Source organism: Erithacus rubecula (assembly GCF_903797595.1).
Source record: "Erithacus rubecula genome assembly, chromosome: 4".
Classification (NCBI taxonomy): domain Eukaryota; kingdom Metazoa; phylum Chordata; class Aves; order Passeriformes; family Muscicapidae; genus Erithacus; species Erithacus rubecula.
This window is the reverse complement of record NC_136686.1, coordinates 5,710,604-5,733,510: the sequence shown is the minus strand read 5'-3', so window position 1 is coordinate 5,733,510 and position 22,907 is coordinate 5,710,604. Positions and strand designations below refer to the sequence as shown.

The 22,907-nt window shown below is 42.7% G+C and overlaps 1 protein-coding gene across 2 annotated transcripts in view; it reads left to right on the top strand.

The window, feature by feature from the left end:
• ITPR2 (inositol 1,4,5-trisphosphate receptor type 2) overlaps positions 1 to 22,907 on the top strand; it is a 237,105-nt gene that overhangs the window by 124,821 nt on the left and 89,377 nt on the right. For both annotated transcript variants that reach the window (XM_079304200.1, XM_079304199.1), the window contains 3 exons: positions 430 to 620; positions 1,853 to 1,995; positions 4,206 to 4,314. In XM_079304200.1, coding sequence (XP_079160326.1) covers positions 430 to 620; positions 1,853 to 1,995; positions 4,206 to 4,314 — 443 coding nt within the window. The remainder of the gene's footprint in view (positions 1 to 429; positions 621 to 1,852; positions 1,996 to 4,205; positions 4,315 to 22,907) is intronic.

Below are 22,907 nucleotides of genomic sequence, written 5' to 3'. Positions count from 1 at the left end.
GCATGTGATAAATTGGATAAATGTGCATATGTCCATTAGAAAGAAAAATTTCAGAATTTCCTTCTGAATAGAGTAAAACTGTTGAAATAATACATAGTTATTTTGTTACTCTTAATATCTCTGGATTTTTTTCAGGTTAGTAGAAAAATTATTCTGTTTTAAAAAGTAAATGTCTATGTCTATGAAAATAGATACTGGAAATGATCCTCATCTCATTTAAAGTAGTACATCTTTCTTTAACTAGATTATGGCTGATTCTTTCCACTTAGGTATACTTACTTTTGAGGGTTCTTATTTTTAAAACCTGTTGAAGAGATATCACCCTGCCCCTTAACATCCATAGGATCAGGCTTTTGCATGCCATGATCTCTATGGGTTTTTCAAGTTTTTGCCACTGTAAATGTCTTGGGTTTTTCCTTCCTGTTAAAGCAAAGAACCGTGGGATCGCGATTCCGGTGGATTTGGACAGCCAGGTGAACACCCTGTTCATGAAGAGTCACTCCAACATGGTGCAGAGGGCAGCCATGGGGTGGAGGATGTCAGCCCGCAGTGGACCTCGCTTCAAAGAAGCTCTTGGTGGGCCTGCCTGGGATTACAGGAATATCATCGAGAAACTGCAGGTACAGAAACAGCAAATGGCCTGGGCAGCAGTGGGACTGCAGTTATCTCACATGTGCCAGATGTGGAAAACACCAGAGACAGGCCCAGTGCATTTTTAGAGATGGATGAGAGGAGCCCCTGCACTTCTGTGTGGGGGTGGCTGAAGGCTCAGCTCTCCAAGGCCAGTATTTGGCTCCTATAGAAGTCAGAGAGGGGCAGGAGTTATCAAAGAAGCAGCTGAGTGCAAGGGTCCATGAGGATCATTGAGTCCTGGCCATGCAGACAGCCCACCATGTGCATCCCTGAGAGCATTGCCCAAACACTGCTTGAGCTTGGGGCTGTGACCATTCCCTGGGGAGCCTGTTCAGTGCCCAACACCCTCTGGGAAAGAGCCATTCCCTGATATCCACCCTAACCCTGCCCTGACAGAGCTCCAGCCATTCCCTGGGTCCTGTCCCTGTCACACAGAGCAGAGATCAGAGCCTGCCTCCCCTCTTCCCCTCATGAGGAAACTGCAGAACTGCTGTGAGATCTGACCTCAGTCTGCTCTTCCCCAGATGAACAGACCAAGTGCCCTCAGCTGCTCCTTGTGTGGCTTCACCTCCAGACCCTTCACCATCTCCATGTCCCTCCTTTGGACATCATGGTGCCCAAAACTGCACATAAGTTATGTTCTCAAAGTGCTCCATGGAGCAGCATCTCCTCTCTGCCTTTTTCACAGAATCACAGAATAATTTTTATGGCCGCGTGCCCTATTCTGGCTGCAGAGGAGATACTGGAGGTTTTAGGTCATGTTTGTGTCACTGGAGATTGCCATGAGATGGAGATCACCTTTTGCATGTAGAGCCTAAACAGCATCAGGGTTTTATGACCTGAGAAAACAGCAGGACCCAGACAAGTGGAGGAGCCCTAAACACCAAGGACACAACACCTGAGGTGACATATTACCTGAGTGTGATGAGCATTGCTTTTCCAGCACACCATCATCCTGACTGTTGCCACAGGTTTTGTGAGCACTACTGCAGAGGAGACATTTGAAAGAGAATAACAATGGGCACCTTCTCCCCCTTGCCCTGCGTGAAGAGTGGCATGCAGAAAGGCTTGAAGTGGCTTTACAGCCACCTGGGTTGCCCAGGGCTCTTGCAGGGCTCATCACACTGGGTCAAGCAGTGCATCACACCGAGCTGTGAGACTACACAGCACTGTTGCTGTAGTTCTCTTGCAGTTATGGATGTTCTCCTGTCTTCCCCAGGATGTGGTGTCCTCCCTGGAGCAGCAGTTCACACCCATGATGCAAGCTGAATTCTCAGTGCTGGTTGATGTGCTGCACAGCCCAGAGCTCCTGTTCCCTGAGGGCAGTGATGCCAGAATAAGATGTGGTGCTTTCATGTCCAAGTAAGTGGTGTGCAGAGGGGCCTGTTGTCTTGGTTTGAAAGGTGTTTGTTAAAAAAGGCAGGAGTCTCTCTTGAAATGGAGAATGTAAACCCCTTCCTTCTAAATTACTATAATTTTGAAATTAAGGAGCTCTCAGACAAAGATATGGGAATTAGGAATAACAGCTCTTTACTAGGAAAACTAAAATAGAAGTACAGTATTACAAAGAACAAACCCAAAACACTGACAGAGTCAGAATACAACCTGACACCCTGTCAGTCAGTCAGGGTGTTGGTAGCAGTCCCATTAAATGGTGGCTGCATCCCCCTGCAGTGGCAGATGTGGTTCAGCTGGAGCAGTGCTCCTGTAGAAGGTGCAGTTTTCCTCTGAAAGTCAGGGATGATGTGGAAAGGTCTGGCTTTCCTCTGGAATCCAGTGGAAAATGCTGCCCTGATATTTCAAATCTCAGTTTTTATCTAGGTAGGAAAGGCTTGGCTCTTCCCCCTGGCTGGAGCATCTCCCAGTGGGATGATGTAATTTTATCAGTCATGCAGTGGGACTGAATGGGCCATTAACAGAAGATACCTCCTTGGAGGAAGGATGGGTTGTGGAAAAGATAAAAGATCCCTGTCCTACCTGGTTTCAACAGATGGTGATAGAATACACACTTTTGGTCACATTCTGCTTTGCAAACCAAGACAGCTGTTTGATTCTTTAGGAACGATGGCAGGATTTTAGCATTTTCAACAGCACTTACCTCTGGTTTTCAGCAGAGACTTAAGCATGCAGGTGTCCAACTTAACGGTTGAAAGGTTAAAGTGAGGTCTTTTGCTCCATATTTTATATTTCTCAGCAGTTTTGTTGTCTGGAGAGCACAGAGAGGTTGCTTGCCTCTACCTGCTAGAAATGGCATGTTAGTGGTTTGTTAAAATTGTGGCAGGCTCAACCTACTTCTGTTTTCTCAATGGGCTACTTTTGCTATTACATTTCATGAATTCTACAACAGAAACTTAGATTTTCCATAGCAGAATTTTCAAGAATTCATAATGAAGCAGTGGGCTGCTCAAAGCTCATAGTTTTTTTGTTTGGGGTTTTTTTTGTTTTTTTTTTTGGTACAGCAAATCGATATTTTTGTTTTAAACTGTCAACAGCTTTTTGAAAATACATTTCACTGGGACCCCTATCTGGTCTTGAATTATTAGATGTTTTATTTGCAGTCTGTGCCTTGGAATAGAGTCTTGCAAATTTTTTATTAGTCCTCAAGTGAGATGCCCTCCCCGCCCTTGAGAAACTATAATTTAAACAGAGATAACTTGGGGGAAATGAATGCATTTGGCAGCTCCCTTGATTCCTTGATTATTTGCATATTCTGCAGAGGTAGCATTGTAACAATGTACTTTATATGTCTGGAATATTTTTTTTAAATTACATTTTGAGGTTATCCCATCCCATGTCCTCTGTCCAAACTCTTGTTTAAAGCCAGCATCAAAATACAAAAAAACCAAAACCCAAAACCTGTCTAAGACCTTCAGATTTCCTTCCTTGGTATTTTCACAAACATTTTTCCAGCACTGTGTGAACCAGTACAAGGATCTGTGCACACATCTGCACAAAGACAGGCTGCTTCTGGTATTGGCTTCAGCTGACTGAAATCCAGACTCCTGTCACAGTCATAGCTGGAGACAGAAATGGACCTTGTTTTCTGGCTTGTCAAGTGGTTGGGTGAATGTAAATAACAATTATGTTTCATCCAAATGTCTGTATTTCTGAATGCTTCCGTGTAAGTTTTTTTTAGAAATCCTTTTAGCTGAATACCATTTGCTAATTATATCATAATTATATTATAACCATCATAGAAGTTGGAAGGTGTAAAGGTTATATTTTTCAAGATGCATGATGAACATTGGTTACCTTTAAATATTGGTTAAAATAAGTTACTTTTAAATTAAGACAGGATTAAATAGCAAGTCTATATCTTAATCTGGAAGCACTCATAAAAAGTGGAGTAGAATTCTGGCTTCTGTATGGGCAGTAAGATATGCAAAATTGACACCAAAATCTCCCAACACCCTGAAAGTCTCATATCCTTTCTAATTATTATTTCTCTTGACCGCTTTTATTTCCTTTCCTTGAGGAAAAATAGAGTGATGGGCAATTTTTACATAAAGAAATTGTGGTATGGCTTAGCAACAATGTGCAATACTCTTTAAGTTTTAATATTTTACTTTCAGGTTGATTAATCACACAAAGAAGCTAATGGAAAAAGAAGAAAAGCTCTGCATTAAAATCCTTCAAACTTTACGAGAAATGCTTGACAAGAAAACCAACTTTGCAGAAGAGGTACTGCTACCACTTTGATATTAAATATAGAACTAAGAGCACGGTGTTAATAACAGAATCTGACATGATTTCAATTTTGTGCATGTTTTAGAGATAACCTGGTGTCTTAGGAACAGTGTGGTAAGGTTGCAGGTTGGTTTGGCACAAAAAAAACTCTGCCTTACAGTTTTGTGTGAGGGACTTGATAAGAGTCAAGGCAAGCAAGATGAAATGAATTAGCAGTAGCAAGTATTACTATGTATAATTATTATATACTGGATATTCTTTATTTCTGGAGATTAGTTTTCATTTGTCACACCTGACTTGACCATAAAATCAGTGGAAATATAGGGATTTTTAATTGCAATTGTATAATTTTTCCCTGCTGCCTGTGGTGCCAGACTTTTGTACTCCACACGCTTTTTAATGCTCACAAATGTGTGAAAGGAAATCTGCAGTGTTTAAGCAGAGCTGCCAGTTTTGGGAAGAAGTGACATAGTCTGTACTCTGTAAGTGTCTAATTATTTCTTGCATTCCTCTCTCCCCTCATTGCCCAGTTTTCTCTTGCAAAACCAAGTCTTTTAAATGCCTTTCATTTTGCCTGTTCCTTTGGCTCTCAGTAGGTAAATTCAGATGCAGATGTCAGCTGTCCCTGCTCTTTCTGAGACTGATCTCAGTGTCTTTTGTGTAGTTTCCTCTTATCCATATTTCTGGGTATTCCCCAAACCCTTTCAGCATTTTTTTACTCACTCTTAAATATGAATCATGGAGCTATCATCTAATCTCTCAGTGCTGACATCAGACCTGCTCTGTGCAAAAATAACCAATGAAACAGAGGAAACCAACCCCATTTTCACCTCCTCCTCAAAGAAAACTGTGGTTAGGCCTGGGCAGACAAATTCTTTTTTAATGTCATAAAAAGAATTTCACAGGGGAAGCAGATATTATTATTCTTTATTATTGTTCATATTTATTCTAATACCATTCTGGGTGCATAATACCATTGCATCATATGGGAAAAATAATTTGCTTTTGTAACTGACCTCTCTGCCAAACCTCTCCAAAAAATTACATAAACCCATCATAAGTTAACTTCATCTCAGGAGTACAGGGGAGGAAATAAATGCAACACTTTTAATGTAGGACTTGAAACAAGCAGTAAGATTTGCTTGTTTTAGTTGGTCTTTGTACCCTGTTGTGGGTACTGATAAAGGGAGACAGAGTTAAGGGAGGGAATTCCCACAAGAGGGAATATGCTCCATCAGTCTGTAAGGGCTCTGCTTTTCAGCAGTAGGTAAGGGAGGTGTATTCCCAAATCCCTCAAGTGACCTCCACCATCTTGAGAGTGCATGGTGGGTGGAGAAGCTTTTTCTAAACAGAATTTCTCCCCCGTGCTTCCTCTGAGTCCCATTGGTTTTACACTGAGGAATGTGATGAATCAGTGCAAACAAATACATGAATAAACAAGCTTGGATATGCTTTGCAAGTGCTTCTCTGGCTTGCCACTCTTATGAGTCATTGTTCAATGCCATGGACTTCAGAACAGTAAAAATAGCACAATGAATAACCTCATGTGCGTGTTTCCCTTCTTTTTTTGAGATGTGATCTCACTGCCTGCAAAGTTATTCAATTATGGTATGCAGATATTAAGGAAAAAAAAAAGTTGTTAATACATAATGTTATAACCAGAACAAAACTACAGAGGGATGTGGACATTTTGACAGGAAGTCTGAGTTTGCTAATGACCCATCAAATTGTATTTTCTGTGATAAACCTGACAGAAATGGTAAACCTCCAGTTTCTGCAGATTTTCCCACAGTGAGAAAGAAGGATGAAATAATGAAATAAAATCTCCTCCTCTCTCTTCACATTAATTCCCACCACTGAGCACCTTCTACTGTCTTTATCCTTCATTTGACCACTAGAAGGTCAAATGTCATTTGCTGAAGGAACAGGAGGCAAAATAGGAGTAGGGGCTTATTTCCCTGCTTTTATTCCTGCATCCTCTAGTCAAGTCTATTGCTGCACCTCCCCTGGGTGCTGAGTTTCAGGTCTCTGGTGCTCTCCTGGCTCCATACCCTTGGATTTCCTTGCAGTCAGCCTCTGAGGCAGCTCTCACTTGTGCCTTGTCTTGCTTAGCACCACAGCATCTAATCGTGCTGGGAATCAAAGTTTAATTTCAGAAGTTTGATTTAAGGTATATAAATGACACATAAATCCTCCTGGCCATTGATTGGCTTTCATAAGTAATTGTGGGTGATTATTGCAGTCTCCTGGGAGTTCTGCACTGAGTCCTAGACCCATTTGTATTGATTAGGTCACTAACTGGAGTGAAACCTGATCTACAGCCCCTCTCTTCCAGAACAGCATTAAAACATGTGGGGAAAGCAGAGCTCACATTGCCTCTGTTCAGACAGCTACTGTAGTATCTATATGTATTTATCTAAAGCTTGGTTCAGACTGACTATTTGAGAAGAAAAGCAGGAGGGACAGAAAGGATTGTGCTTGGACTAGATCTCCCCATCTATATTTGGGTTTAGAATCACTGACCTTTTTTTTTTTACCCATTTTGCAAAACCAGAAGGATCTTGGACTGGGATTTTTTAATTCATTTAGGCATATCTTTTTATGTTTCACTGTAGTGCTTGATATCAGTTTAATTTCTATGTGAATGTTGCCTCTAGATCTGTTTATGCACCTCAGTTTGAATCTGAGTAACATTTCCAAAAGCACCTGAGACATGTAGACAGATTTGTGCTCACTTTGCACAATTGGAGCAGTTTAAAATCTTAGCATTACCCTGCTTCCCTGCTTAAAGTGTCTGTCCATTAAACAGAGCTGGTGGGCCAGGAAGGGTGGTCCAGCAGCTTCAAAGAGGATTCAGAAGCTTAAATTAAAACCTGCTCAGTGAATTAGATGAAGTTGTTGAATTCTTGACCCAATGGTGCTCACATGGTGACTTCTTGCCTTGTTCCAGCTGCTGGCATGGCAGTGCTTTGGGTATGGACAACCTTTTGATTTCCCAGCTGTTCATAAATCAGGTCAGCACCTCTGGGGGAAAAATACCCTCTCTGCTACCATGTGTATATTACATCTGATCAGATGATAGGGCATTCCTCCTCTGAGAAACTCTGCTGTAAATGAATGGAACCCTTCAGGAAGGGCTGCCTCTGCTGCAGAGCACACACTTTATACTACTTCTTCTTTTTTAGGTGTTGAACTTCAGTATAAATAATTAAAAACTGCATTTTTAAGTGTCAGTAGAACAAAGACTCTGTAAGCTGCTTAATTGTCAGAAATAAGTAGTTGTGCTTTGCCTTTTTTGGAAAAACTCATGAAAAATGCTGGTTTTATCTTATACATTTGTACTAGTTCATGATTTAAAATCACAGAAGTAGCTTTGTGGCCTTGTGTTTTGCAGGGTTAATGTTTCTGCATTCAGCTTTAGATATGAAATGTAAGCTGTTCTCTCCTCTTTGTTTGCAGGACCACCACCAAATATATATGTGTAAAAAAAAAAAAAAAATACAGCTTTGGTGGAAATACAAATGTATTTTATTCCTATAAGATGTGATCTCAGATATGGCACTGCTGGCTCTTGGTCAATTTGTGCCAGAAGAACAATCTTTTCATGTGGAGCTGTTGACAAAACTCCAGTGAGTTTGTCAAAAGCAACAGTGCCAGTTTATTATTGTATTATTGTATTGATCTACCAATCAAGCTGAAACCAGTGGGACCTGCAGGTCTTTTTCTGCTGGGGTACATGGCCTCAGTGGGTTTTAGAAGCCAGGAGACTTTGTTGGAAGCCTCTACGATGTCCCAGCATTGCAGCTCATTGAATCACAGACATTCTCAGCCTAAACTGCATTCTATTCTATAGCCTCATCTTTTCAAGATGATTTGACTTATTTGCATGTGCTAATTAGGCAGCATTCAGATAACCAGCATTTGTAGGTAAAAAAAAAAAAAAAAAAAAAAAAAAAAAAAGAAGAGGAGGAAAAAGAGAGTAATTCTGAAAATGTGTTGCTTGCTGAATCTATCATACCTCAAAAGAATGCTTATTTTAAATGGGAGAGCAGAATCCAAATTTCTTTATTTGTGTTACTACTCACATTTTGGGTTAGTGGCACTGCAGAAGAATAACATTTAATTTTTCCCTGTTTCTGCTGTCAGTTTTATTTGTGCTGATGTATAAAAATACCTGTGCACTGGCCTGTTTTCCCTGTTGTCAACAGACCATTCTCTTCACTAAGCCTGTGAGGTGATGGGGGATCAGAAACACCAAAGGAGAACATTTATGCTCAGTGCTGTTTGTACTGAATTTTTTTAAAAAATCATTTATTTATTTTAGCTGATAAAGGACACTTTTGCAGAATCCTGCATTAAAAACTCACTCCTTAGGAAACCAGTTCACAGAGAGGGACTGGAGGTTCAGGGAGGAAGAATATTTGGTTATCTCCAGCAGTGCCAGCCTGGTTGTGACCAGCACTTCTGGCATGGTCAAAAAACTGCTGTTGTGGTTTTGTCATGGGAGTTAAATGATCAGTGAAAACTCAGACACAAGTGGGACAAACCCCTTGGTCTTGGAGGTGCTTGGTGTGAAGATGGTGATCAGCTGCAGCACCAAAGCCTCCAGGAATTCATTGCAGCAGAGGATTCAAGCTTTGCTATTGCCCTGAATCCTCTCAGCCAGTACTTGCAGTGGCAGGAGCACCAGAGCTTTCAGATGTGCAAGACTAAACACTGGATGTGGTCAGAACCTTAAAGTGTGGTAATTTCTCATTAGACCCATACACTGACATTTTACAAATGAGAGGAAACCTACAGGAAAACAAACGAGCACAGTTTCACTTTTCTCCCTCTAGGCTTCAAGCTGGGATAATTAAGCAGAGGGATACCAGGAGGCATGTGATGGTGCTGTTTGTTCTAGCCAGGTGTTGTCAGCCAAAGTGCTCAGAGCCTGGGGCCATCAGCCACTGTTGTGTTGTTATTGCTGCACTTTTCTGGGACTGTGACAGGCAGCATCAACCAGAATATTCTGAATTAGCATCTCTCATCTTTGGGGTATCCCTTATCCCTCCTGTGGTGTGCATTGTTCTGGGCTGAAGGACAACACTGCTGGACAGCCCCCAGATATTCTGCTGGATTTTCCCTCACAGGCATTTGTTGCCAATGCAAGAACTTGTGAGAACTTGATATATAAAAAGCATGACTTATTTTTAAAGTTTTTTGTTTGGTTGGTTGGTTTTGGTGGTTTGTTTACGTTTTGGGGTTTTTTTTATGTAAGTAACAGGCCCTAGAGATCTGATCCAGAGTATATTGCTCTGGTTGAGCTGGACAAGAACTTTAAACTCCAAGTCATGCATCAAGGACAGGTAATTCAGGAGACAACCCTCCTGACTGCCTACAAAGTGCAGGTCCTGATCTAGTGAAAGGCAGGAGCAGTTTAACCTGCTGCAGGGGCAGTGAACAGGTCTAACTACACTGCAGTCATGATTTTGCCCTCTCCTTAATATGCATAATTGTTAACTCATCATGATTCAAATAAAGTATCTCCAGAGACCTTAAGGTACTTCTGTCTCAGGTGATAGTTCAGTGAGCAGTGGTGTTCACTACTCTCTGGCACTTAACTCTTTTTTGTTTCAAAAGCTTGGGTTTTTTTTCCTTTGTTTGTTCTTCAAGTCACAAACAAATCTAATGGCAGAATGCCCAGGCTGTAAAAACACATGGTTGTTAACACATTTAATCCAAAAGATTGTAGTCTCTCAGCAGCTCCTAGTTATCAAATTTTAAGAATATGGTATGTTGTTATCCATTTTTCTTTCAGAAAATTTAAGCCCCAAATCATGATTGATAAATTATTTTGGAACTTGTATCATTTGCCCTTCTCACATATATCGTCTCTCCTCTAAAGGAACATCTGATGCTGTAAAATACTTTTTTAGCTACTGATTTAAACAGCATCAACCAAGCTCTTGAACTTCAAATGACTGATTTCTGCTCTGGAATTCCCCCTTTGCACAGTGTATGGGACACAGGGGGTTTGCCTTTCTTATTTCATATGAACTCCTTCCTAGGGATGGGATCTTAAGAAGAGCAAACCAGCAAGAAAATCTTAACTGCCTGCAAACTGTGACATCCTTCTCTATTGATATTGCTATTTGTTAAAAACAAATAAAGAGTGCAAGAGAAGAGAGCTGTTTAATAAATGAAACTGTTGGAGCTCTGAGGATGATTCATCTCACCTTACTCAGGTACAATATTCATGGAGCTGATTTGGGTCCTTTTTGTGAACAACAGCAACTAGATTTCATTTTGTTGCTGTTTTGAATACAGGTGAGATGAATTTCACCAAAGACTTCAGTACATCTAGAAGTCAAATTCCATGCTCACTATAGCTCTTTGAATCAAATTCTAATCATGAAGACATCATCAGGATCAAGGTTTTCTCCCTGACTTGTTTTTTATTTCTATATTTTAAATTATAAATAAAGCAGATTTTTAGGAATTTAGTGGAAGGTTCTAGCAGATCCTAGATTGGCAAGGACTAGGTAAATACAACCAAAGATATGTTGTAAGCTAATATGTAAAATGAGTCAACAGTGTTATCATATGATTCATGTCTCCAGGTGTGTGTAGTTTTGTGTGAGAACAGATTAATGTGAATAAATATGAATATATATTTTAGGTTATTTATTCTTATTCCTTCTCTTTTTCTTTTACCTCCATGGTGGAGTTATATTAGAAGATAAATATTAGAATGTTCATTTGGTGTCTTAGCATATTGTTTTCTTTTTAATGGAGTATGGTCTTGTTTAGAATTATGTGTGTTAATGTTCTCAGAGTAACTTAACAGAAGGAAAAGCATAATTCCAATGGCCCCCCTAATTTTAGTGAGTGGTGGTTGTTCAAAGTGCCCAGCTGACATCCCAAGGAGCCCTTGTGCTTATTTGCAGAGCAGGAGCAGTTGGAATGGGTGCAACAGGTTTTCCATAACCCTGGGAGCAGCCACACTGAGATGGGAAGGGACTTCAGACGAACACAGGCTAGAAACCAATTGCTGGCACCCTGAAATTTGGGATGGTTGCAAGGCTTTTTGGGAGTTAGGAGAATAAAACTGCATAAAGCTTTTTCCTGACTATGATTCTGGAAGATGTTTCTCTCTACACGCTTCCCACTCCCTTTACAGAATTAATTCCTATAGGAAAAGGCCACATTTGTGAGCAGTTTCAGTAGCACTGCCAGGTAATGGTTCTAATTCTTACTGGGAGGCACAGAGAGTGCTGCAGTATCACAGAGACCACAGTGTGGCAACTGTGGACTTTTCAGAAACATCTCCTGTCTGTGGGAGCAGGTCAGCTGCTGCTGCTGCACAGCTCAATTCCCACAGCAGTCAAATGTCTGCAGTAGTCGTGGAGGGGGCGAGAGAAAATGTCTCCTTTGGTTTTGAATTTCCTTGGAAGGGGAAAAGGCTTCTTTTGTTTTCTGGGTGGGGTTTTTTTGTTGTTGTTGTTGCTGCTGTTGTTGTTGACTGTCACAAATTTGCTGCTGCTTTATTTAATATGTTTGAGCAACAGCCCTGTTTGTACTTTGCAGTCGCACCAGAGATAGCAGTGAGCAGAATTCAATGCCTTGTATTAAGGATGGCCAATGAATATTTATGATAGACCTAGGGAGCCAGTAATAAAAATGAAATCGGCATGATGCCACTAGATCCAAATCTTTGATCTCTGTTTTAAGAGAAAATACAATAAAGCAAGGGATAATGGACTCATTATAATGGAATGGTTAGTTATGGTTACTTAGGGCAGCATGAATAGGTGGCATTACATAAACTGCTCCAGTCCATGATTTACGATCCAGAAATGTGTTTCAGGCACTGAGTTTCTACAGAAAACATCAGTTTATGATATTGTTTTGGTGTAGTTGGTCCAAGCACAAAGAATTAAAGATACATCCCTTTCAGATACCAGGATGGGAACATGCTCTTGCCTTACTAGGGCCAGCAAAACACTAAGAACCAGCAAGGCCCTTCTGCTCAACCTCCTTCTGTGCTTCTGCTCCTCCTCCATCACCCTGTGAGCAGGTAGAGGGAGGGCTGGGCATTGCAGAGGGGCAGAAATGAGATTGCACTCCCTGCCCAGGCTGTCTTATCAGATACAGGTGTGAGGGGACACTTGGGGCTCAGGAGAGAGGGGACAGCTGCTGGTTTGGCATCGCCAGGAACACGCAGGGGTGGTGGCTGGAGATGTGTGCCACAGCTGGATGCAGGGAGAATCTCCTGCAGTGCTGAGACAGCTCCTGGGAAGCCTAATGAAGGAGCTGGTATTTGACAGGGACAGGGAGCAGGAGTGAGTGAGCTATTTTTCTTTTTAATGGTAGCAATTACTTGTTTAACACCCCTGCCACACCAAGCAAGACGCAGAGGAGGGCTGGTTCCAGGCTCTAGATGAAAGCTGATCCCGAGGTCTCTGTCTAGCCAGGCAGGAGGAGGGAATGGAAACTCACTGTTTTCTGATTTGTTTCAAACTGATGTAATTTCTGAGGGACTTCATCACTAATGACATCTGGCAAGGGATTAGTCTGTAATGTGGCCCATCTCCCCCTTCTCCCCCTTTTCAAGAAAAAGAAAATATATGCTATATTGAACTTCGGAAAACAGCTATTAAGCAACCACAGTAACTGCTTCTGATAGGATTTTCTTTTTTTTTTTTCTTTTTGGTCTGATGAGGATTTTACCCAGCATGTTTGGCCTTGGAGGAGTGCCTGGATGGTATTGCCAGCTGGAATTGTCAGAGCTGCTTTGTCTTCTGTCCCAGGAAAACAGAAGCCTGGCGGGCAGTCACTCTCGCTCTTATTTCATATCCCTGCTTAGTCAGAGTTGCCAGCCCCAAGCACTGAAAACCCTGAGTCAGGCCACAAACAAATCACGAGATTTGGCTTGGAAATCATGAGATTTTTTAATTACAAATAGTTTATTTGGGATTTCTCTGAGTCTTTAGAGCATCTGTTCCTGCAGTTTTACTGTACAAATCCCGGAGTTTGAAGCATGCTTTGTTGAATTACGCACGCGTTTATTTACTGAGATAAAATCCAGGTTCATTTATGGTTACCTGCTCTCTGGGGTTGGTGGGGAAAAGAGCAGAGTGCTCCCATGAGGGGATCCTTTCTGCTGCCAGGGGTGCCAGTGAGAGGCAGTGCTGGCCCTCAGCAGGGTGAGACCAGTGTTGGTGACTCAAGGTACAGAGCTGTCACTAGGGCTTGGGGACAGGGCCTTGTCTCTCTGAAAATCCCTTCTGGCAGGCTTGTCCAAAACATTTTGTCCTCAAGTACTGAGCAGTTACACCAGCAAAGTCTCCTTATATTCCTTTTTCCTCCAAGCTTTTTACCCTTCCCCCTACTTATTTTTTTACTACTTTTCTCCTCTTTCTTGTAAAAAAACTTGGTTTTTTGACTCCTTAGCTGTCTACAGTAGCATTTGTGTCCCATTAGCCCTCCATCCAGTAGGGCTGGATACCAGTCTGCCTGTCTCTGCTGCAAAAGAAATTTAGATAACCTTGACTCTCAGGTCTTTCAGTTTTAAGACTCTTTACTGCTTCCAGGAGAACAACAAGCTTCCCTTGAACCAGGTGTTTTCTCAGCTGTGACCAGTTAGAGGTTCTCAGCTCTAAGGTTCCTCCCAGGCTGCTCTACTGGGTGCAGTTCAGCATTTTAAGAAACCAAACTTTTCTAAATATACAAATATTTGACTGTGGCTCTCTAAAAATGAAAATCTTTGCATTTAAACAAATGCTGGAAGCCCTCCACATCGTTGGGAAGTTCTTCTTTTACAGTTTTTTTCAAAGGGGCTAAAAAATGCTCTTGGAGAATAGACCGTGCAGCCTGAGTATTCTTAATTTTGCAAGGAGACCCACATTAACTAGGTTGCTTTTGTAAGGCAGAGGATGTTAACAGTGGTAATTCACTGCTAGCAATAAAGTGTGGCTGCTCAGTAAGTTCATCCAGGATGGCACAGAGGATTGTTCTAGTTATATGTCACAGTCTTTATTGAATTTGCCCTGGTTGTTGCTGGCACTTTGTTGTAGTCATGATAATTCTCACAATAAAACCAACCATAAGTACTTAGAAAGGGCTGGAGTCCCAGCCCTCCTGGACTCTCCTCCTGGAGTCCCACCTGATGCCCAGCCAGGCTGCTCAGAAGGGTTTGCTGTCCCTGGTGTGGTCTGCAGGGAGCCACTTGACTGAGATGAAGCTCTTTATATAAAGAGATTATTTCCATACATGCCATACTGAAAGAGCTTGTTTTAACTCGGGAGCAAATTCTAACACACTGGGTACTCTAAATGCAGGTCTTTTACTTCCCTTTTTTTATTTTTTTTAAAGTAAAAAACCCCAATAATCAACTATTTGATACATACTTTAATTCATCATGTATTTAACCTGATTTTAAAACTATAAACAATTTGAAACTAAATAATCAATTCCTTTGTGTCTTAAAACTATCTCTCTCTTTCCTATTTTTGCACATAGTTTTTCCTTTTTCTCTATTTTTTTCGCCTGATTTTTAGCTGAAGAAAGACACTCTTTGGGAGCAGGGAAGGAAATGTTGCTGGAATAATGTTTTCTTTTGATCTACCCCACAGTTTATGGCTCCTGTGTCTTAAGTTCAGTACTTTGATCACTGTCTGTTTTGCTGCTAAGCCTTATGCAGTGTGATTTTACTACTGAGCCAGCTGGGGCTCTGCCCCCTGCAAGAACCATGAGGTAGTAAAATCTGAGTAAATTAAAAGAGTTTTCTCAAGCCTCTTCTGTATGATTCTCAACTCTCAATTTTGCAGCTGAAAAGTGGCTGCTTTCTTGCCCCTGCTGACGCTGTGCCCGTCCAGCTCCATCTTCCAGCAGGGGCCTCCAGAGCCACAGGAGGTGGCAAAGCAGCACCAGGCAGCTGCAGCCCTGCACAAAGGGGCTCTTTCACACACGTTCCTGCTAGGAAAGCACATGTGCAGCTAAAACAAGTTCCACTGCCCATCTGACTTGAGCAACAGCCACCCTGGGGAAACTGTCTTTTTTTTTTTTTTTTTTTTTTTTTTTCCCTCTGAGATTGGTCAACAGATACATTGCCCTAATGCTTGTTTCTGACTCGGTGAGCGCTGAACTTTGGTAATTCTCAATTTTTTTTGTGGTGAGGGGGGTTGCTGAAGGACAGAGGAAGGGAACTGAGGTTCCCCCTGTCAGGCTACTCGAGCACAGCTCTGCCTCTTGCCCCGAGCTCGCTGCACAGGGAGGTTCCACCACCGTGGGCATGTGTCAGTGCAGCACAGGGTACTTCTAAATAGCACAAACTCACTCCCATTTTGGGCTCCTCTCCAGAGGACTGAGTGACTCACCTTGAGAGAAGGTCTCTCTGAAAGTGGAAGCAGGAGTTTGCATATGACAGTGCAGAACCTCGCGGGTTGGCAGGGTGCCCGTCTTCTCCTCCCTAAATCAAAGGAGTGTGCTCCTGGGCTTTGTAAATGAAAGATTTGTTGGAGGGAAAAATGGCATGAAAAAAAAAATTAATTTATTAAGCTTGGCTTACTGTGTAAATTCTTGTTCTGAAGTTGGCTTCTATTGGAAAAAAGACATGCTTTTTGAAATTTGCTGAAATGTTGGCATACACGAAAGGAGCCGCTTCTTGAGTTGTACAGACTCCAGAGATTCTTCCTGCTGTGTTGGCCAACTTGATTTGCAATGCCTCTTCTCCTGAAGGAGGATTTCTGGGTCAAGGTGGCTCCAAAAATCTGCAACCCGAGGGAGTGATCCAACAAAAGCCAAAGCAGGACTTGTGTGGAGCACCCACCCTACAAACGTGGTGCCCAGTGTGGTGGGTGGCTGCCAGCTTCTGATGTTGGTTAGGAGACCTGGGCCATGTGTTAACCCCACACTCCTGTGACACCTCTGGAAATGTTTCTGTCTGTCATACCTGTGGGGATGCAAACCTGCAGATGGTGACACTGGGAGGGGCCCCTTTGCCTGGGTGGCATGTGGCTTTGACACGGGGAGGAACATGTTTTATCCCCAATAATTCCCAATATATTCTTTATCAAATACCACCTGCCTTGTTTGCAGAAAATCCCTCCAGATGACACTGCAGGCATTTCCAAACCCACCTGGACGCGTTCCTTTGTCACCAAGGCGGGGGGGTTGGACTGGACGAGCTCCCTGCCAGCCCTAACAACGCTGGGATTGTGCCAGCCATCAGTGCGGTGACAGGCGAGGGTCCCCAGCCCTCCCCGCCCGTGCCAGGAGGGTGATTTGGGTGAGAGCCTGGAGCAGAGCGGTGTCCCGGGGGATGCGGGCAGTGCAAGGCGCTTGTCCCCTTCAGCATCCCCCCGTGCGGTAATCGCCCGTGGCCGGGCGGCGATGGAAGGCGCTGTTTGTGCATGTGACCGCGGCGCATGTGAGCGAGCTCTTATGTAATGGGCGCAGTGTCTGGCTCCGTGCGGCGGCCCCGAGCCCGCGGGGAGCTCAGGAGCGGCTCCCGAGCTTCCTGCGGGCTGGATTTGCATGGAGCACGCATCCCCTGCGCCGCCCCAGGGAGCCGGGAGCTGCGCCTTATGTAACGCGGCGGGAGCGGCAGCGGCGCCGGGGGACAGACCCCGCTCCTTCCCCGCTTTCCTTCCCCCGCCTCGTCAACACGGAACAGCGTTTTATTTATTAACCTGCCCCGCTCCCGCTCTGCCGCCGCCTCCAGAAAGGGTTCCGCACGCAGAGGTGCCTGCCCGTGTTGGGTGATGCGGGGTTTGGCAGAGGATGCTGAGGTTTGGGCTGTGAGGAGTTCCCGTTAATTGTTTTGTGCGTGGTCCCCCGGTGGCATTGCACAGTGTGAAGCTGCAGATGTTCTTGCCATCAGCCTCTCACTTTTTATCCAGTTCTCTGCAAAAAAAAAAAAAAAAAAAAAAAAAAAACCAAAAAAAAAAAACCCACCAGATGTGGAGCATCTGGGGCAGCTTTAAGTAACAATTCTTCTTGATGACCATCTGAGGAGCAAATTGACATAACAGAGCTGAGACAGAGAAGTTCTTCCCTCCATCCCCACCCTGCAGCATTCACCATTTCTCCAAAGTACCATTTGAAATCCCATTCTTTCTCCTCTGATGGAAGCTGATGTTCATTGTCTTGCCCTGGAAAAGAATAGTAGTGCTGCCCAGGAGCTGTGAAGAAACCAAACCCTCCGAAATTTTGAGCTGTATTAAATCTCCCCTACTTTCTAAGGGCCAGAATATACTGCTTACAGGCAGTCTGATTGCATGGCAGTCAAAACATTTTCCTCCTAAACATTTCCCCTGCCAGCACTACAGTAAGAAAATGGCCATTTATAAAGCTGTGCTTGCAACAAACTCCAGTGCTGTTTGATAAGATCAGGTGTACTGGTTGAGCATCTGGGGAATATTCAACAGATAATAACACTTTATATGATACAGATTCTGTTATCCTGTATTTATTATATTTCCAAGAGGAAGTTATTTTTGGACTTGTTTTTGTATTAATAAACATCACAAAATGGTATTTTGTTTTGGTGGTTAAGAGGTTTTTGTCTTCCCTTCTGTTGCTTTTCCTCTATTCTTTCATTTCACCTCTCTGTATACAGCAGACCCATGTATAAATATACATTGTTATGTATGGTTACATAACCCTGTCTTGCAAAGTGCTGAAAAATGATCCTTAGCTTTATCTTCTGAATATTTTTAAAAAGTAACAGGTTTTGTGTATAATCTAGCACAGTCAAAAGACAGAGGGAGGCGTGCTGCTGCTCCCAATAAGGATCGTTTTCCATAAATCAGAACAAAAATAATAGAAGTTATACCCCAACAAATATCATATGCTGTGCCTTTGCTAGCCAGTGAGTCTTAAAACCAGAGAGTATAAGTCTGTTTGCTAATGAGTGGATACTGAGTTGATTTAATGAGTTGGTGATGCAGTTGGTGACTGCTCATTATCATCAGAGAATTTAACTTGCTGCAGCAACTCAGAAAATAAATGAGTGCAGCTTAGACTGGACTGTGTTGTGAGCAAAATGAGAACTTTTCCTCTCTGCAGCCTTATCAGTCTTTGGTTTTTCTTGCTTCATATCAGCCATACTGAGCTGTGTTTCAGGTCCTTTAACCATCCATTGCTGATCCTTCCAAGAATGGGTGTGGAAGTGGTGCCAGACCCTGCCCCTCATGAGCAGAGGGAATGCCCAGACAGGTAAACAGATCCAGAGGTCTTGACAGCTGGAGATTAACAACAGGCTCCTCTCAGAATAAAGGGCCATTCTTCTCCCAAGGTATGGAGAGGGAGTATTAGGACTCTGGTTATCATCTAACAGACATTACAGGAGATAAAGGAGCTCCAGAGGTGTGGAAGGCTCTGACTGCAGCTCAGGCAGGTCAGGTTGCTTATGAACAAAAGCAAGTCAGGAGTCCTGCTGGACTCTGCCAGTGCCAAAACTATTTGACTGGTTTAATGGAATTGCCTTATTCAGGTACCACTTCTGGAAAGAAAACAGCAAAACTCTTCTCATTCTGTAGCCTACATTTTATGGGGCTTCATTCCTTAAATACCAGTGTGCCCTCAGAGCTGTGGGTTACTAGATACTGCAGAAGCACAGCACATAAATAATGAAATTTGTTTTATTTTGGAGCTGTTAGAAAATCAGTGTCCCTGTAGGGTGCAAATACAGTAGAAGAGGGGTTTTGTGTTTGGGCTTCAAGGAATAAATTCTTTATCTTTAAAATATACAGTTGCAGAGAAAACTGATTGTTTTTTCCCCTCCTTGGTGCAGAGTTTTAGAATCTGGTTCTGATTGCTTGGGCTTTGCTGCTATTGCCTGCTTTTTACATGGTGCTGAAACTCAGAGATGTATGCAGTGAAACTTTAAAACTCTGTTGAGTTTTAGAAATGTTCACCTGTTTAAAAAAAAAAGGAAAAAAAAAAAAAAAGAAAGCCAGCCTACAGAGAGTTTTAAAAATAGCCCAAGTCCTCCTGGAATTCAATTACAGATGCCTGCCAGCTGCTTCCCCTGCCCGGGACACACATTTCTAGTTTCTCTGTTCCTCTGGATGTTCCTTGCAGGGGAACAGCCCGTGTGACATGACTGATGAACAGAGAGATTGGAGAGAGAGGTGCAGGGGTATGGCCCCCTGCCATCCCTGCATCCCACCTGCTGCTTGGGCTGTCCTTTCATAGTCACGACCGGAGCTGTGCGATTGTTGTACAATGTGGATGCCGGCTGTGCGGCCACTGCTGGGACTGGCACTTTATTCTCATGCTATGTGCAATGACTTTTTCAAAAGCTTTTTATTTAGCCCCTGTAGCACTGCGTCTCACAAAAAAAAAAAAAAAAACAAAACACATTATAAGAATCCTGTCTTCTTGGATCTGTATTCTGTCTGAGTTCACAGGCACACATTATGTCCCCCATTTGCTAAAATACCAAAGTGCAGACCCTGAGCTAAACTGCAGGCTTCATTTCCCCTGGAAATATATGCAGATTGTAATAGATTTGCCCATAAGTGCCCATGCTGGATTCTCCCATAATATGGACCTTGCCCTTAAGGAATTGTTTCCAAACTTGTGGTGCAGGATCAAAATAAAAAAAATATAAAGGCAAAACACCAAAACTCTGCTTAGTTATTAAATTACATGGACTGTCTTTTGTTGTGTATCATCTTCTTTTTTTTTTGGTCTGGTTGCAGATGATTCAGCTGTCCAGTTGCAGGAGAACATTTTCCAGCAATGTAGTTTGGATGTAATCCTCTTTCTGGTATTGTCCTGTTTTCCCCCATAGGCTTTGTGTGTGTGGCAGTGACAGGAGCTTTCCACCCAGTCTGACTGTCTGCAGGATCTCACTGGTTCTGTGCTGCCTTGCTCTCTTGGGTATCGTTTGACTCTTTGATTGGGAAGAATATGGTTTGAGGGTTTGTGGCAGAAATTCATTTACTAATTCATAGGGCAGGGAAGTGGGGGAGGAGAGGAGAGGGAAGGGAAATAATTCTTTGGTACAGAACAACAATCCTCCAAGGACATAGTTACAGTATTTCTTGTTAAAGTACAACGTGTTTGTTTTCAAATCGTGTAGAAAATGCAGTGATTCTGTGGCTTAGGCTGTTGCCTGCTTAGCACACAGCCATGCTGCAGATACAGCTGTTCTGAGTTGAACAGTCCCTGCTTGATGTCTGGTCCCACTGATTTCATGACACAATTCTTATTCACAGGTCTTCACATAATATGACATTGCTGCCTGAGAGCTGGAGACATGAACGCCTTGTTTGATTTGAGATTGCTCGGTGATTTTTAATTTTGGTGCAGAGATCCCAGCAGAACTGATTTTAATTAAGAACCTGATCCATAGCTCTTAGATTGAATGATGGGGTGTGCCTGCTTGCAGTGTGCCATGCTGCCCTGCCTTAGGGATCTCTAGGCTAGCTCCAAATTAACCCATTTCATGAATTAGTTTCACAAGCAGCATTTTGCATCTTCCCTTTCTGGTGCTGTCTTGTTTTGTTTTCTGAGGTTCCTCTCCATAGTAATGCCAGGATGCACCCACAGCCTCTTAAGAACTAAGGTCAGATTTGGTGTTAAAATCAAGCAGTTCTTTACTGTTTGATATGCAGATTATTTTTTCATCCTAAGATTTGAAGTTAGGCTAAAGGTCAATGCTTCCAACTTTTCCTTTTAAAGGAGGCTGATACCTGTGTGATAAAAGTGATGAAGCTGCTGTCTGAGAAGCAGAAGTGCACACAGCAAGTCACTGGAGCTGCCAGATTTCAAAGGGGTGTAGCTGGTTGTGTAAGCCACTAGCTTGGATGGTTTGATGTAATGCTGTTTCCAGACACTGTGGGGATTGCATTTGCCAGTGCTGGGTGTTGCCAGACAGAAACCACAGCAGTTCACCCTCAACATAATTACCACCTACAGCAAGGCTAGCAGCTTTTAAATGAGGAGGAGTGGGATTCTTTATCTAGGAAAACACCAAGGAGTTTATGTCTTTCTGTAAATCCACTTAATCTCTTCATTAGAAGGGCAAGGAATAGTGACAAGCCTCAGCCAACACTGTGCATAATGATGCATTTTTTAAATACTCCCTTTGATATTAAACTGTAGAATCCAGGCAGAATCCAGAAAAATCAGGTGGCATTTCTTGCAGCTCATACAGCATTAGCAGTGATTTTGGACATGCAGTACAGCTCTGTTACATGGGAGGCTTTAATGTGCATTTTGAGGACTTCGTTTCCCTCTCTCTGGATACTAAAATTAATAATATTATAAGTATAGCTCTAGTCATTTACAGGCCTCTTTTGGGTGGTTGGTTGCTTAAAATACACAGCAATGTTCTTAGAGGGGAAAATGCCAGCTTAAAAATTTGTATATAATTTCTTACTTATTTTTCTTACCTACTTTGCTAATTTCTCTCAGCAATAGATTAAGAAACAAGTTATTTTACAACTACAGAGGTTGTTTGTGTGTGGATGTGGGGGGATTGTATCCTTCATGGAGTGCAGACATGCAAAAACAGATGCTTGGGATTTGGTTGTTTTGCTGTGCTGGCAGGAGTAACAGATCAGGGGGATGTAAGGTGGCTTCCTTTGCACCTGATCCAAATCCCATTAAAGCCAGTAAAAAGATTTCTAATGATATTAGAGCCATGATGGGATCACTGCAGCTGCACTTTCCTTGTTCCCTTGCTGCTAGCATTGCTTGCACAGTGTTCCCAGTGGGATCAGCCATAACAAGCAGGAAATTTTGCACCCTTGCCCACGAGGAAACTGGTGCTTACCGGTTTAAAGGTTCTCCAGTCATTGCACCTGCTCCTGACCATTACAAAACTCATGTAGCTGTACTAGAAATGCTGATGGGGAGAGCTGCAAGGGGACGTGCCTGAATGAGCCAGGTGGGCCCTTGGTGCTGTGTTATTTAAAATCTGCCTACCTGGTTTGCAGATAGAATCAATTACTTTGCCATTTATGTGATCTGTGTATTATTCCTTCTTGTAACTATGGGCACAAAGCCTGGTATTGAAAAAGTGGTCTCTTGTGACACAGGTCTAGGGTTTCAGTCATTTGGATGTGCCCCTTTTGATTTGTGCCATGAGGGCTGAAAGATGGTTCTGTTCAGGCAAAAACTCAGGGTGCCTTCAGTGCAAAATTAATCACAGTGTAGGGGAATGCACCCACTGCCAAAAATATTTGACAGAGCATGAAAGGAGTCCAGTTTGCTCTGTTAGGTATGTGTGCAAAATGCTGGAGGGGTACCTGCTGTTTGCTTATGAAACATTGCAGGTATGCACATCTGTGCTCAGCTGGGTCTCATGAGCTGAATGCCCCTCTCTGCATCCCACATCAGCTCCAACTTCTTGATTGCTCCTCAGCCTGTAACTTGCAGCTCTCCCAGCATGATGCTGTCCTGCCTCATGGAAGAGTTTGGCCATCACAGCTTTGCAATAAATACATCTGTAATTATGTTGTTGAAGCATCTTAATTAATGTCATAAGACCCAGCTATGAGCACTGCTTTTGATCCATGTGAGCTCCTGGCTGTGGAATACCTGAAATGATCATAAATCTCCTTGAGATGGATTTTTCATCCCCTGGA